The following is a 13,807-nucleotide window of genomic DNA, read 5'->3' as shown; positions in this document are numbered from 1 at the left end:
AGATTCTGTTTCAGTCCATACATCAAGACAATAGAAATCTGTAGCTCTAATTTAAGAAAAGACTTAAAATAATAGTAGTGTGAGTAGATTTAAGGGACATTTAATGCAGGATCTAGATTTCAAGTCCATAGAACATACAATACACTTGAAATTCTTGCACTCAGTTTTTCCTAGACTTTTCACATGGTCTCTGGGTTTGTGATTAAGTTCTAGCAATATACATAACCTGAATGTTTTCTTGTTTACCTTTTCTTTTATGTTTACTTTTTATTTCAACCGGATGAGATGCTGGGGCATATAAACATTCATAGCATTTCTGAAAAATATATGATAATACCTAGATGATAGCTTTAGAGTTTTATAGGATTCTTTGATTTGGGATGGTAATTTGATACTAATTTCTTCAGAAACCCAGGAGGAAAAAAACAAGCATCTAGTAAGCACGTAGCCACATCCCACACTCTACCCACTAAATCTTTATAAAGCAGCCTCATAAAGGAGTTTAAATCTAGCTTTATTAGAACACGGAGATTCTGACACAGTAGGGATTTTAGTGAACTTTGCAAAGCGAGTAAATAGCTAAGATAGTATTAAATCTCAGTTCTAAGGGCTCCAAAGCCCAGGCACTTTTTGGAAATCATAGAGATGATTTCCACTCATTTAAAGGAATGTTAAAACTTTAGATTTCAAGAGATCACTGACTTGTACCATAGCACAATCAGTGACCAGAAGAAATTCACAAAACCCTTTTCTATAGCTACATAGTAAAGATGGGTCGGATTTGGGTACTTATTTGTAATGTGTTGATATTACTTACCTATAAAATAATAAGAAAAAAAAACAGCAATACAATAATATATACCTTACTTTTTTAGGCACTTGGGAAGCAGTATAGCCAAAAGAAAAAAAGGCAGTTTAGCAAAAAAAAGGCAGTTTAGCAAAAAGGTTGGATCATGGAGTCAAGCCATCTGTGTTGACTAATTCTACGACTTTAATGACTAATTCTAGCACTTTTAAGCTTTATAACCTTAAGCAATCGTTTTACCTCCCTGTGCTTCAGTTTCCTTATTAGCAATTATATTTTACAGCTGAGCTGTCTCATTTAATATTAAAAAAGAAATAAAGCATATTCTAAAAAGAAAGTACTTCCATTTTCACTATTCTGAAATCCTTTTTTTTTTAGCATATATTTTGACTGGTAAGAGCCTCCTAACCCTGGACCTGCAAAGGTTCATGGAATGCAATATAATCCTGGGATGGTCTAGAGACATAATTTGGGGTCTTGAGTCTACATAAAATTTCATAAAATTCCATAAAATTCACTGTCTATAAAATTCACTTAGAAATTAGACACATACTGGTTGGTGTATAAGAGTTACTCTTGCCTCAAAGCACAATTTAAGTTTTACATTGTTATTTGTTCTTTTATTTATATTTATTTTCCTTTCCAAATTTCTATTTACTAATACTATATAGGTAATAACTTGCCCAGCTGAGACTCAACCTGGAATGAGAGCAGAGTCAAATAAAGCCCAGCAGATGAACCTCAGAGTCAGACTGCTCTGAGCTTTTCCCCATAGCACAGTGAGGGACACCTCCTTCCCCACGGGACAGACAAGAAGAGACCATTATATCTGCCTTATTTTAAGTGACACATCATGATACTGTCGGCATTGATTTTATTGTTACTCTTTAGGCAAAGAGTTGTATGCACGGAACTATAAACCTGCCAAGTCTTATGATCACTGTATATTGTGCCCATACTCCAACTTTAGTTATTCACCACTACTGGAGCATCTCAACAGAGAGCAACAAAAATACACCAAGAACAAATCTGAACTGAACAGTAATGCCACCCCCACCCCCACCCGATGCTGGAAATCAAAGCAACAACTACAAAGTCTGATAAATGCTGTTTAAAGGTTAAAAAAAGGAAGGGAAGGGAGGGAGGGTGGAAGGGGGCAAAGAGAGCGGAAGAAGGTAAAAGCAGGCTATTTTAGGAATTAATCAAAGACTAAGTGCCTTCTTAGTCAAAACTCCTTTTTCCATCTCTAGAAGAAAAGTAAAAGCCAACATTATAAAGATCAGTTAGGAAATGCATCACCTGTGGAGTCTTCCCAAAAAAGACATCAGCCTCAAATTAGTACCAATGAAGTTACTCCCAGACCTAATACAGCACTCATCATACAGTACTTAATAAGTAATTTTTAAATGAATGATTTAGGAATCAATTACATGTTAAATAATCTCCCAGCTGGTCTCCATGCCTCCAGTCCTTTCCCTGTCCTGCCAATCTGCCGCTGCCATGCCACAGCTCACCTCCCACCCTCCCCCTCACTGTCCATACTCACCACGCATGCATGCCCAGCAGGACCCAGCTCACTGTCCATACTCACCACGCATGCATGCCCAGCAGGACCCAGCTCACTGTCCATACTCACCACGCATGCATGCCCAGCAGGACCCAGCTCACTGTCCATACTCACCACGCATGCATGCCCAGCAGGACCCAGCTCACTGTCCATACTCACCACGCATGCATGCCCAGCAGGACCCAGCTCACTGTCCATACTCACCACGCATGCATGCCCAGCAGGACCCAGCTCACTGTCCATACTCACCACACATGCATGCCCAGCAGGACCCAGGATCAGGGCAGTCAGCGCTGCTCAACCCCTTGCCCCGCCATGCACATAGCTTTCTGTCACTTGTGGTCCAAGGGCTCCTATTTCCATTAAAAACACTTGACTGTTGGCCTTGGGAATTGTGCTTGATGTGCCCAAAGCCCATCTTAGAATATACCCACTCCATGGCACAATCCCAGAAAGCAAGATTTACCCTTTTTTTTCCTATAGGAGTGATACTCCTGGAGTACAACCTCATGGGAATTCTTGTGACTTCTCTGTTTTATGTCCCATTCCTTTTCTTCCCCGGTGCCTTCCCCGGTGCCTTTATGGTTACAATAATCATCCTTTCTTCAAAACCTCAACTCATCTGTCCCTCCAACAGACCCTACTGCGAATCAATGTATTTGAATACATTATTTGCTGAATAGTCCTTTATGGTCCCTGCATTTAACCCCAACCCCCTTAAATGAAGGTATTACACCAGGTTCCATATGTTTAACTCTACTGTTGACTTACTTGACAAATCCCAGTTAGGTGAACTTATTTGCACTCACAGCTTACACGGTCATTTATGTAGTGATGAACTCCCCCCCATTATCTCTCCAGCTCCCTCCTTCTAACTTTGTTTACGCTCACATCAGCCCCCTGATACCCACCACATCCTTCCATCACAACCTGTTCAAAATGACATCTTCATTCCTCCCTCAGAATCTCTCATCTTCCCGACTTTTGCAAATCCATCCAAAGCCAGAACTATGGAGGTCACCCTCCTTTTCTCTTTACTGCCCAAAGCTAATGGGTTACCAAGTCCTAGTCCTTCGATCCCCCAAATAATTTTGAAACCCCTACCTTCACCTCCGTCCCACTGCCACCCCAGAGCCTTCGTTCTGTACTACCTGGACTCCTCCACTAACCTCTCCCGAGTGATTTCCCTGCATCCAGCTTTGTTCCTAATCCATCTTCCTCAATGCTGGCACGATCACTCATTCTACTGACTTCCAATCCTTCAGAGGCTCCCTCAGGTTTTCAGAATAAAGGCTAACTGATTTCAAAGGGCAGCCAAGCCTTTCCTAGTCAAAGCCCTTTTCCCATAAGGAATAACAGAAAGTGGTCTGTTCCTACCTTTCTAGGACTCAGGCTGCTAATACTCTATACTTGCCCATCCTGGACAGGAAAAAGGGCTGCCAAGTCCCAGCTCTTTCATAAAAGCGAGGCCTCCCCATCCCGATGGAGGTCTGGAAAATACCTACTGCTGCCACCAGCTAAGCAGCAGATGAAAACCGTCTTCCTCCATATTCTCAGGGCCCTGGGGCAAACTAAGTTCCAGGCACAGTCTTGCAAGCCTTCCAGCACCACAGCTTCCCAACCTAAGACCAGAGGCCAACTCGCTAGCAGGAGCATCTCCGTTAGCACAAACCCCTCCAGAGAGTAAAACATATTACATTGGTAAAGACGTGATTCTAGCCTGTCCACTCACTGCGGCCAGCTGTCAGACAACACTGGCGTGCAAGGCAGGGGTGGGGGCTGGTCTGTGGGGGTGTCCGTCTCACATATAGACAGGAACACTCCAGACATGCAGTACACCGATCAATACAAAAACTATGCAGAAATCACAGGCTTTTCAAAGAAGGCCCATAAACAGTAGAAAATGATGCATAATAAGGAGGCACTATTCTGTGCTTGTTTCAAAATTTCCCTTCTGACTTCTGTGGTCACATTTTTCTTTTTATTACACGTGCTGCAGATAGTGGTTTTATTGTATTATCCAGAATACCTAAGTAATCTTTATTTTCTAAATGGAAACATTTCCTCAGAAGAGGGACATGGCTTAATAGGAAAAGATAATTAGTCATACAATTCTTGTTGAACATGTGCCTACTCTCCATTAAATTTTCAAAAATAATGAGACAAATAAACACTTACAGAAACTCATGTGTCTCCATGGAAAAAGGATTGAGGTCATTATTGTTTCCCTTGAGGATTGCAGATCAACTATAATTATGTGTGACATTTTGAAACAATGCTGTCTTGCTTCAACTAACCATTTCTTCTGCAAATATTTCAGATGAATCAGGTATACCAAAGTATTTTATTCCCACACGTTCATCAAAAATGATTTTTCCTTATTTCTAACCATATTTTCATTAAAATTAGTCCTTATTTCCATTATTATTGGAAACAAAATACATTTTAATATTAACAAACCCAGAAATAAGGCCATATGTGATTAGATGTAGATTTTAATACTCACCTGATCTGGTTGAAGAGTATTTTTAAAATATATAACAGACATTATTAGGCAAAATATTTCCATTCAGGGAAAGCATGTGTTTTAATATCACCTGGAAATTTAATGCTATATATTATTTTATATATTTTATATTAGTTATATTTTTAATAGAATTTCAAGTTATCAAAAATATGTAGCATTTTTATTCATCAAGACTGAGAGCTAGACATAACCTTGTTGCTTCTGAACATGTAGGCGGTTTGTAAAGGTTATGGTATCTGGAATGGTTTAGGGACAGAAGGTAAGGAACACACGGTGAACAGTCACCCGGCCTGCACGTCCATCTGCATAAAGGTGACAACTAGAATGTATCTAGTTGTATTTTATTTAATTATACCCTTTCAGGAGTTATTTCAAAATAAAATGATCGAATAATCCCTCTTTCATCGCTGTAGACATTTTTGCAGTATTTCCGTTTATAAAACCTTTGGCTCTGATCATCTATACATCAGTTAAAAATTGTGCCTTTCTTTCTGTTGAATCTGTAACTCCATTCTGTCATCTCCCTAAACTGGATTATAAATAAATAACAAAACAAACAGCTGCTCGAACTGGTGGCTCCATTTTAATGGGCTCGACCGGCCAGAGCAGCTGCAGTCCCGCGCCAGGAGGGCTCCCAGGAACTTTTTGCTCATGGCCTTTACTCACACAAGCTTTCTACAGATGTGGTGGCCAGAAACCACATGTGACTCCAAAGGTCAGGCAAAAGCTCAAAGACTTACAATACGAAAAAGAAAATGACTACTTTTCAGTGTTTAAAAGCCTGAAAGCACAGTGTCCCACCTCATACTTCTGTTTGAGAATCATGGAGATCAGGCCTAGGAAAGCACATGAACTTGTCTTATGCTAAGTAAGCCAGGTAATGCCGGAATTTCACTTTATTTCAAAGGATGGTGTTCTGGCCCAAAATGTGTCCTCTAAAGCTGCATAAGTTGAAGCCCTAAACCCCCAGCGTGATGGTCTTTGGAGATGGGGCCTTAAGCAGGTAATTAAGGTTAAGTGAGGTCATAAGATGGCATTCCTGAGTCTTCAGGGCTGATTGACATCCTTATAAGAAGAGGAAGAGCCACCAGAGTGCTTTCTCCAGGCAGGTGCACAGAGAAAAGAACATGTAAAGGCCACAGGGAGAAGGTAGCATCTGTAAGCTATGGAGAGAGACCTGACCAGAAACTAACCTCGCTGGCATCTTGACTATGAACACTTAACTGATAATATTTCTGGGCCTATAAATATGAAATCCAAATGTAATTTCCAAAGTATAAAATTTCAAGAACAAGATTAAAATTTTAAACTTTCTAAAACTTCATGCGTCAAAATTCTAATGTTCATTTCTATATGTATAGCTGTAAAGATGGGTAAGACAGTATCTCTTTAACACCTGAAATCTGTACACAGGGCACTTGGCCATAACTCCTACAGTTTGGGGCACATATGTATACATACCTGTGTGTACTTGCACACATTTATAGGGATATAAGAAAGAAGGAAATAATTCAATATAGTAATTATTCATTCACTTTTCCATGCTATTGACATTTTGACATAAGTATTTTCTATTCTGTTTCTCTTTGTGGAATAACATTTACCTTTGCCCTTAAGGAAAAAAGAAAAAAAGAAATGAAACAAAAGAAAAAGGAAGAAGAAATAGCGAATATTTCAAATTACATCTTTTTTTCATTATAAATCAGCCTCAGCACCTGGTACATAGGGGTGTTTAGCAAGTATCTGTTACCTTAATTACACTTACCATACAGCAAATCCACACCAAACATAAATATTAAAAATCTTAAATAACATCTATTTTTAAAAATGTCAAAAAAAGATGAAAAATAATGTTTACGGAATTAGCTCAAGAGGAGTGTTTTTTGCACGCTCCTTCACTCTTACCTCTTCCTTTGTCTTTTTGGAGATCACTCGGAGCCAGTCTCCGATCATGCTGAGGACAGCAGCAAAGTAGGCAAGTCCTACCAGGATCCAAAACCAGACGACAGGCTTGTAGAAGTCCAGGTATTCAATATCTGATCCACCTGTGTGGGAAAACAAAGAACAAAATCACTTCATATTCTTATGAAAGTAAACAATGTGGATAACTTGTTAAAAGTATCCGCTGAATTGTGGCTACGCAACAGAAATCCTGTCGATCGGTCCACATAATTTTCTTCATACGGATTCTTTCCTGTCCTTATCTATTTTTCAAGAAATGGTCACTATTTTTCTTTTAAGTTTTTATTTTAATTCCTAGTTAGTTAACATCCAAGTGTTATATTCAGTCACTAGGTTCTTAATGAAACCTTTCATTACATCTTCAGGCCCTCATGAGTTTCCTTTGTTCTGTTTTTGTTTTGTTTTGTTTTAAGATTTATTTATCTATTTGACAGACAGAGATCACAAGGAGGCAGAGAGGCAGGCAGAGAGAGAGGGGGAAGCAGCCTCCCTGCTGAGCAGAGAGCCCGATGCGGGGCTCATTCCAGGACCCTGAGATCATGCATGACCTGAACTGAAGGCAGAGGCTTTAGCCCACTGAGCCACCCAGGTGCCCCCAAATAAACCTTTCTCAGATGCTTTCTTTCTTTTTTTTTTAAGGATTTTTATTTATTTATTTGACAGACAGAGATCACAAGGAGGCAGAGAGGCAGGCAGAGAGAGGAGGAAGCAGGCTTCCTGCTGAGCAGAGAGCCCGATACGGGGCTGGATCCCAGGATCCTGGGATCATGACCTGAGCTGAAGACAGAGGTTTTAACCCACTGAGCAACCTAGGCGCCCCCGTTCTGTTTTTTTTTTTAAAACTATAATCTGCCTCAACTAGCCTCGTACTTAAGTATTCCAAGTGTACTCATTTCTCTACTATAACAAGTAAAAGACAGAGATGACACTTTTTTGGGTATGCATTTAACTTCTCATATTTACATTACTGCCAATCAATTCATGCTACCAAATCAATACATGCAAACCAATCAATTAAAAGTCAACCTGGACAGAAAGTGGTTCTTATTCTAAAATCACCAGTACAAGGGATTGATAACAAATGCCTGAGGCAATGCCTTGGTGGGCTAACCGGAACAAACAGTAATTTGCAGGTAATACCGCCATCCATTAGTTTCTGACTTTTCAGAGGAATTCCTATGTATGTCACATACATAAATCCTTGGCTCTCAAGAAAAAAAATTAGCCAAGGAGCTCTTCTGCTTTATTCTAACCTTTGTTACTTCTCCATCCGTCTGATACAGAAACTACACCTGGGAGAATCTGAATACATTTCAGCACATCCCCACCTCAGCACATATTAACGGCGTAACTTAGTAACTCCCCAGCACTGCAACAGTTACTGCTCTTCAGAAGAGAGAGAACAAGTCTCTCTTGAGAAATTCATAATTTACCCTGAAAAAGCCTCACACAGACAGTTGTTCATCATGGGGTAGATCAAGTGACGGCAAGAAAAATTTTAAAAAGTGCTTACGAGAGGACAAGGAAAAAATGATTTTTTTTTTTTTTTTTTACTTCTGGAAGGGGAAAGGTGAGAAGAGAGAAAGGGAGTCTTCAGTAATAAAGATCAAAACAGAAACATCCAGTGTAAAAATATACGACATATTCAAAGGACTTTTGGTAGCTAATGTTACATATGGATGGGGACCAGGGAGTACATGGGTAGAAGAGAGGAATCTAGAAAAAACGAGTTGTATCAGGTTGTAAAAACTTGCTCCTGATGAGATGGGCCATAGGTAGAGTTTACAGGTGGTAAGTCTTCTGTTCATGTTTGACCATATACGTGGGAAGACCCAGCAGCAGAGAAGGAAGGTTGATAAGGAAGTCCCATGAGAAACTTTCGTTCTGAACTAGCCAAGAGTTTACTGTGCCTGATCTAGGGCTGGAATGGAAAAGAAAAGGCAGTAGAGGCAGCATTATCAAGGAAGGGCTCTAGGATGACCAGAGTCCCTCTGCCCCTCCTCCCAACAGAAGAGAGGATACTAGCAACTTGAACAGGAAACACAGGAGGAAGGAACAGTGCCTAAAAAAAGGGGAGGGAAGGGGGCCTGGCCGGCTCAGTCAGAAAAACACTGACTCCTGATCTCGGGGTTGTAGGGTCGAGCCCCACGTTAGGTATAGAGATTAATAAAATAAGTAAACTTAAAAAAAAGTAATTGAAACTGCTCCATGATAGGTTTCAAGTGCTTGAGGACCAGCAGGTGGAGGTAGGCAGCAGGATCCTTAAATAAAGATCTAATGCCTAATGGGGCAGAGTGAGCAAGGAGGACTGTAGTGAGAACAAGGCAGAGATGGGGTGCTGAGAGGGGTCAGGGATGTACTCAGTTCACAAAGATCCAATCCACACATTCAGAAGAACATTATGCATTAATAGCAAGTATACATTAAAATCAGACACAAAATACTGAATGTAACATGACTATAAATTAGACTTTCAGCTGCCCGCAATGACATTTTCAAATATCAAAGGGTCAGGGTAAAAAGAGAACATTTTTCTATCAGGCAAGTAATATGAACAGACCAAGGTTCAGCTTGCTTTTGGGACAAAAAATAATTTTAGAAACACAGTTTCCAAAGTAGGTAATGTTACTTTCAAAATATTGTAGAAAAAAGTATCATTTCTGGGAAGGATTGTGGAGGCCAGATGCATCTCGTGATGGTTAAGACTTGGCCCAGGGGGGTAAGCAGCTCTACCAATTCACAGAAGTGACTTAAGAAGTGTGTGTGGAAACTTGTTATACGATAGGCTCGCTAGCAAATTCCATTTTTCAAATGTTTCCATCTCAGTGAAACCCAAATGACATTTTCCCCCAAGTACTTTCTCTTTCAAAACCAGAAAATCTTCATCCAAATAGTTGTGACTCACTTAACACTTAAGTTCACCAACATGTTGATTTTAAAAGTTAGTTCATCCTCAAGATGACTTTTTAGGTCTTCTTTCTTGTAAACAGGATGTCACGGTTTGAAAAGAGTAAATTAGCTTAATCACCCCAAGGTTTATATTTGGGTAAAATGCTCATCCCACAAGTTTCAGTGGATTCTTAGCCTGAGCGTTCGGGCCGGGAATGTTTCCCATTGTGCACTGCCACTCTTAGGATAAAATACCGGCCATAGAAGAATTTGGGAAAAACTAGTGTACACAGGAGTGCTGTCCAACGACTCACAAGTCCTATTTGCTTTCTGATAGCCAAGATTTATGAGTTGACTTCTGCATTATTTCATCCACTTGATCTAAGAATCCACATTTAAATATCTGTAATATTATAATAACTCACTTTAAAAGGAGCTGTTAGTCTTATTTTCAAATCAGGAAATGTCAACAAAAATTTTTCTGGCTATCATAAGCACCAATTTTAGTCTAGCAAAATTCAGGAAATCTGAACATGCGGGGGTCTCTCGCTGATTAAGAACATAGGGTAATTTCTCTGTCCTGGATTCACGGCCTGTGCCCCCCACCCCCACCTCCATTTGGCTACTCCATCATTTTCCCCTCCTTGCACAGACTCCTGAGATGGTCGCCTGCAGGACGCTACGACCCACACTCCCCTCCGGGGCTCCTTACCCACTTGGTAGGTTCGGTCACCTCACGGCTGTTTGCTGCTACTGAAAATACACACACAAGTCCTCTCCATCTCCAGACCTTTCTAGCTCATCCTTATAGGAGAGCAGACAGATGGTAATAAAAATACTAAAGAGGGGTGGAGGTATAAATTTTTCAGGAATCTTACAAACTGTTCAAACAGTCGTTAAAATAAATCTCTTCTTGATGCTCATGGTACGCGCGATGGTGTCATTTTTCTCTGGCTTTCTCCTTAGTGCTTAAGTAAACAGATTAGCCAGAATCTAATCTGATCTAGCAGATTAAACTTCTAAAAATGTAGCTCAAGAAAGGTTTATTATTATTATTATTATATTACTTATGGCATTATTGCAAGGAACCCATTTTGGCAATAGTGGGTTTCCTAAACATTTGCTTGGAGCAATCCCTCTATCTAGCATTAAGAAAACCATCTCCTACCTGGCCCCCAAAGAATCACTGGTTAGGGGGCAGAACAGCCCAGGAGGCTACAGCAGGCACTTGCAGGTTTTTTAGATAAAGGCCCGGCTTGTCCTATAAGCCCAGTCTATGCTGATTTCCAAAATATTCAAAACCTGATTGAGAGATAAGACTGACTTACCTCCCAAATGAAATCATTCCACCCTAAAGCCCTGGGGGTCAAGTGTTGAGAGGAGTTGTATCCCAGTCCTCACGTTTCCAGTGGTTTAGGTTCTGGCTATTAGTAAGACCACTCACTATAGATTGAAGCCACATCCCCAGCTGCCTTTGTCAGTAATCAAGCTGGTAGCCCATTGCTATCCCTCTCATAGTCTGTTCAGAACTCGGGAGTAGAAGACCATTTTTGGGCTGGCTCCTAGAAATCCCAGCAGGAAGTGGCTCCACTTACGACAGAGAAGCCATCATCCCGTAGGGAGAAGAGCATGTGTCAGGCCACACAGGAAAGGAGGCGGCAGAACTAGAATTCAGACCCAGGGCTCCCTGGCTCAAAACCACAGGCTTTTTCTCATTGACCAGGTTGTGCGTGTCACCTGTGATCTCCGCAGCTGTCCTTGTCATTTACCCACCAGCCCTTTCTGTCCATACTGCATGTAGACACTTCAGGGCTAGAAACTCTAAGACAAACAAGGGGTGCCTCTTTCCCTCCTTCCCCCAATGGCCTTACCTAGAAACAAGATGGGTCCAAAGGTAAGTACTACTGAACACGGGACAGGTGGGGCTAGGTAGCGAGAGAGAGAGAGAGAGAGAGAGAGAGAAAGGGCCAAGGGATCAGGCTCACAAAATTCAAAATGGGGAAGACGAAACCAGAGATAAGGGAGCAAACCAGACCATCCTGTCCTAGGTGTCAGAGGTGAGGTCTTGTTGTAACAGCTACTTGTGATCAAGAATTACCAGACCCGAAAAAAGAAATGCACCATTGAAGGTGTTATCACTAGTGTTACTCAGTGGTGCTATCACTGGAGATGTTAAACAGATTTCAGTTCTCCGGCTAGCTTTCTATAAAAGCCCAACCCTAACAAGCCCTCAGTGGCAACCCTGTTGGGACCCCCTCAGTCCTGAGAGCTTTTTTTCCTGTATCCTTGCTTAATAAGCTTCTATCGCTTTACTCACTCTGTTGTCTGTGAGAGTCATTCTTTGACTTCATGAGACAAGAATCTCACTCTCCTGCATCATTTTGGTGCCAAAACCCGGGATCACTCCCATCGAAGCATGAGTAAAAGCGGACGCTTTCTTTTCTTTCCTGGGAGAAGTCTCTCCCACAGATGACCTCTTTTAAAAAACAACAAAACCGGGCACCTCTTGGCCAGTCAAAGGCAAATAGCAGGCCGCTGGTCTTACAGTCTCAGGTGACAGGCTTCTGGAGAAAGGTTTGAACAATCCGCTTTTCTCATAAGAAGGGAATGTTTGCCTAAACCCACCCAGCTCTGCTTGCTGTTCATTGGCTTTTCTTAAATGGCTTTCTCGACCTCAGGGACTTGGCCGCAGGTCCTTCTAATCTCTGCTGATCAGTGTGCCCTTATAGTCAGGGATTCATTTTAGGAAGAGTGTTGCTTAGGTGGATGTAAGAGTTTTTCCATTTAAAAGTGTCTTGTGAGAACTTGGTTCAGGATGGACAGGAAGAGTGCTCAAGGGATAAGGTGAGGCACAGTAATTGAAATTGGCTTATAATCAGCCAGACTCATAAGGCACCATGCGCTAGGAATGCAAGCGAATTTACATGACCAAGCATTGAGAGCTCATGCAGAGAGCTCCAAAGACGGAGGTCATGATGAGGATCCCCTACTTCGTTTAAGGTTCATCTGGGGACCTGGGAGCGCAGGTGAGGACGGGCGATCCAGGGCTCTGAGCCTGCCCTTTGGTTACCATGAGTGATCTCTTGGGGGCTTGGAGACGAGTAAAAGGATAGAGACCTGGCCCTGGAAGGGGTCACACCCCAGGGGAAGCCTCATCCCTAAACAGCACATGCCTCCCCACTGAAAGACTGTAGCTGTTTCACTCACAATCTTAGCCTTCTAAAAAGAATATCAAAGTTTAAACTGTTAACCTTGCCAAACCCTTATGATTAGGCCAGGTTTTTCTTGGGGTGGGGGGAATTCAAAGGAGAAGAGGAGGATCTGGTGATGGACCATGAATGGGTAAGAGTGGCTACTCGGGCTGGCCCGAGCCCTCCTCAACCAAGATGGTAGGCTACTCTTTCACCTTGGGTAGGAAACTCTGGGACGCCTCGCTTTGGTTCACAGGTGAGAGCTACAATGTAGGGATGACTTCACCATCACCTCTCCGTAACAGGTACGGGGTAACTGGCTCCAACTGGGATCGTGAGATGGGAAACCAACCAGCCTCTGTGGGAACTTCTCTGGATTGGGTACTGCACAATTGGTAATCTCCCCTTGTCAAGCTTTTCTAATGTTTTCCATGGGTTAAACACTGAGTGTTCTTCAAGGCAAGGTAAAATAAGGTGTGGTCTCCTCTTCAGTTCCCAAGGACTCTCCCTTGGGGTGCCTTTTAACCCCCTGGAGACAATTTGGATTGCAAATTTAGGAAAGGATGAGCCAATGTAATGCTCAGTGAATGGGCTCAGGAGGATCTAACCGGTCTCTTCTTCGGGGAAACAGGGCGAATAGCAGAGGTACCCTTGGTCCATCCAGGCTCTTAGGGCTCTAAATCAGGACCCAGACCTAAGGGCGGCTCGCAGAACATGTTTGGAGGTAACCAGACCAGTATCCTCCTTCTCACCTATTGGACAATTCACTAAATATTCCTCCTCCTAGTAACTCTGGTTTGCTGGAGGAAACACAGCCCCTCCCCCCCGCCCCCCAGCAAAGGGGACCCTGACTCTCACGGCCTCTC

At 42.0% G+C, this 13,807-nt stretch overlaps 1 protein-coding gene across 4 annotated transcripts in view; it reads right to left on the bottom strand.

Annotated features, from left to right (window-relative positions):
- Window positions 1-13,807, bottom strand: part of KCNK2 (potassium two pore domain channel subfamily K member 2) — a 220,112-nt gene that overhangs the window by 45,154 nt on the left and 161,151 nt on the right. For all 4 annotated transcript variants that reach the window (XM_032318920.1, XM_032318922.1, XM_032318921.1 and 1 more), the window contains exon 6: window positions 6,805-6,944. In XM_032318920.1, the coding sequence (XP_032174811.1) occupies window positions 6,805-6,944 (140 nt within the window). The remainder of the gene's footprint in view (window positions 1-6,804; window positions 6,945-13,807) is intronic.

The sequence above is a fragment of the Mustela erminea genome, chromosome 17 (assembly GCF_009829155.1).
Source record: "Mustela erminea isolate mMusErm1 chromosome 17, mMusErm1.Pri, whole genome shotgun sequence".
NCBI lineage: Eukaryota > Metazoa > Chordata > Mammalia > Carnivora > Mustelidae > Mustela > Mustela erminea.
This window is presented reverse-complemented; position numbering and strand designations above follow the sequence as displayed.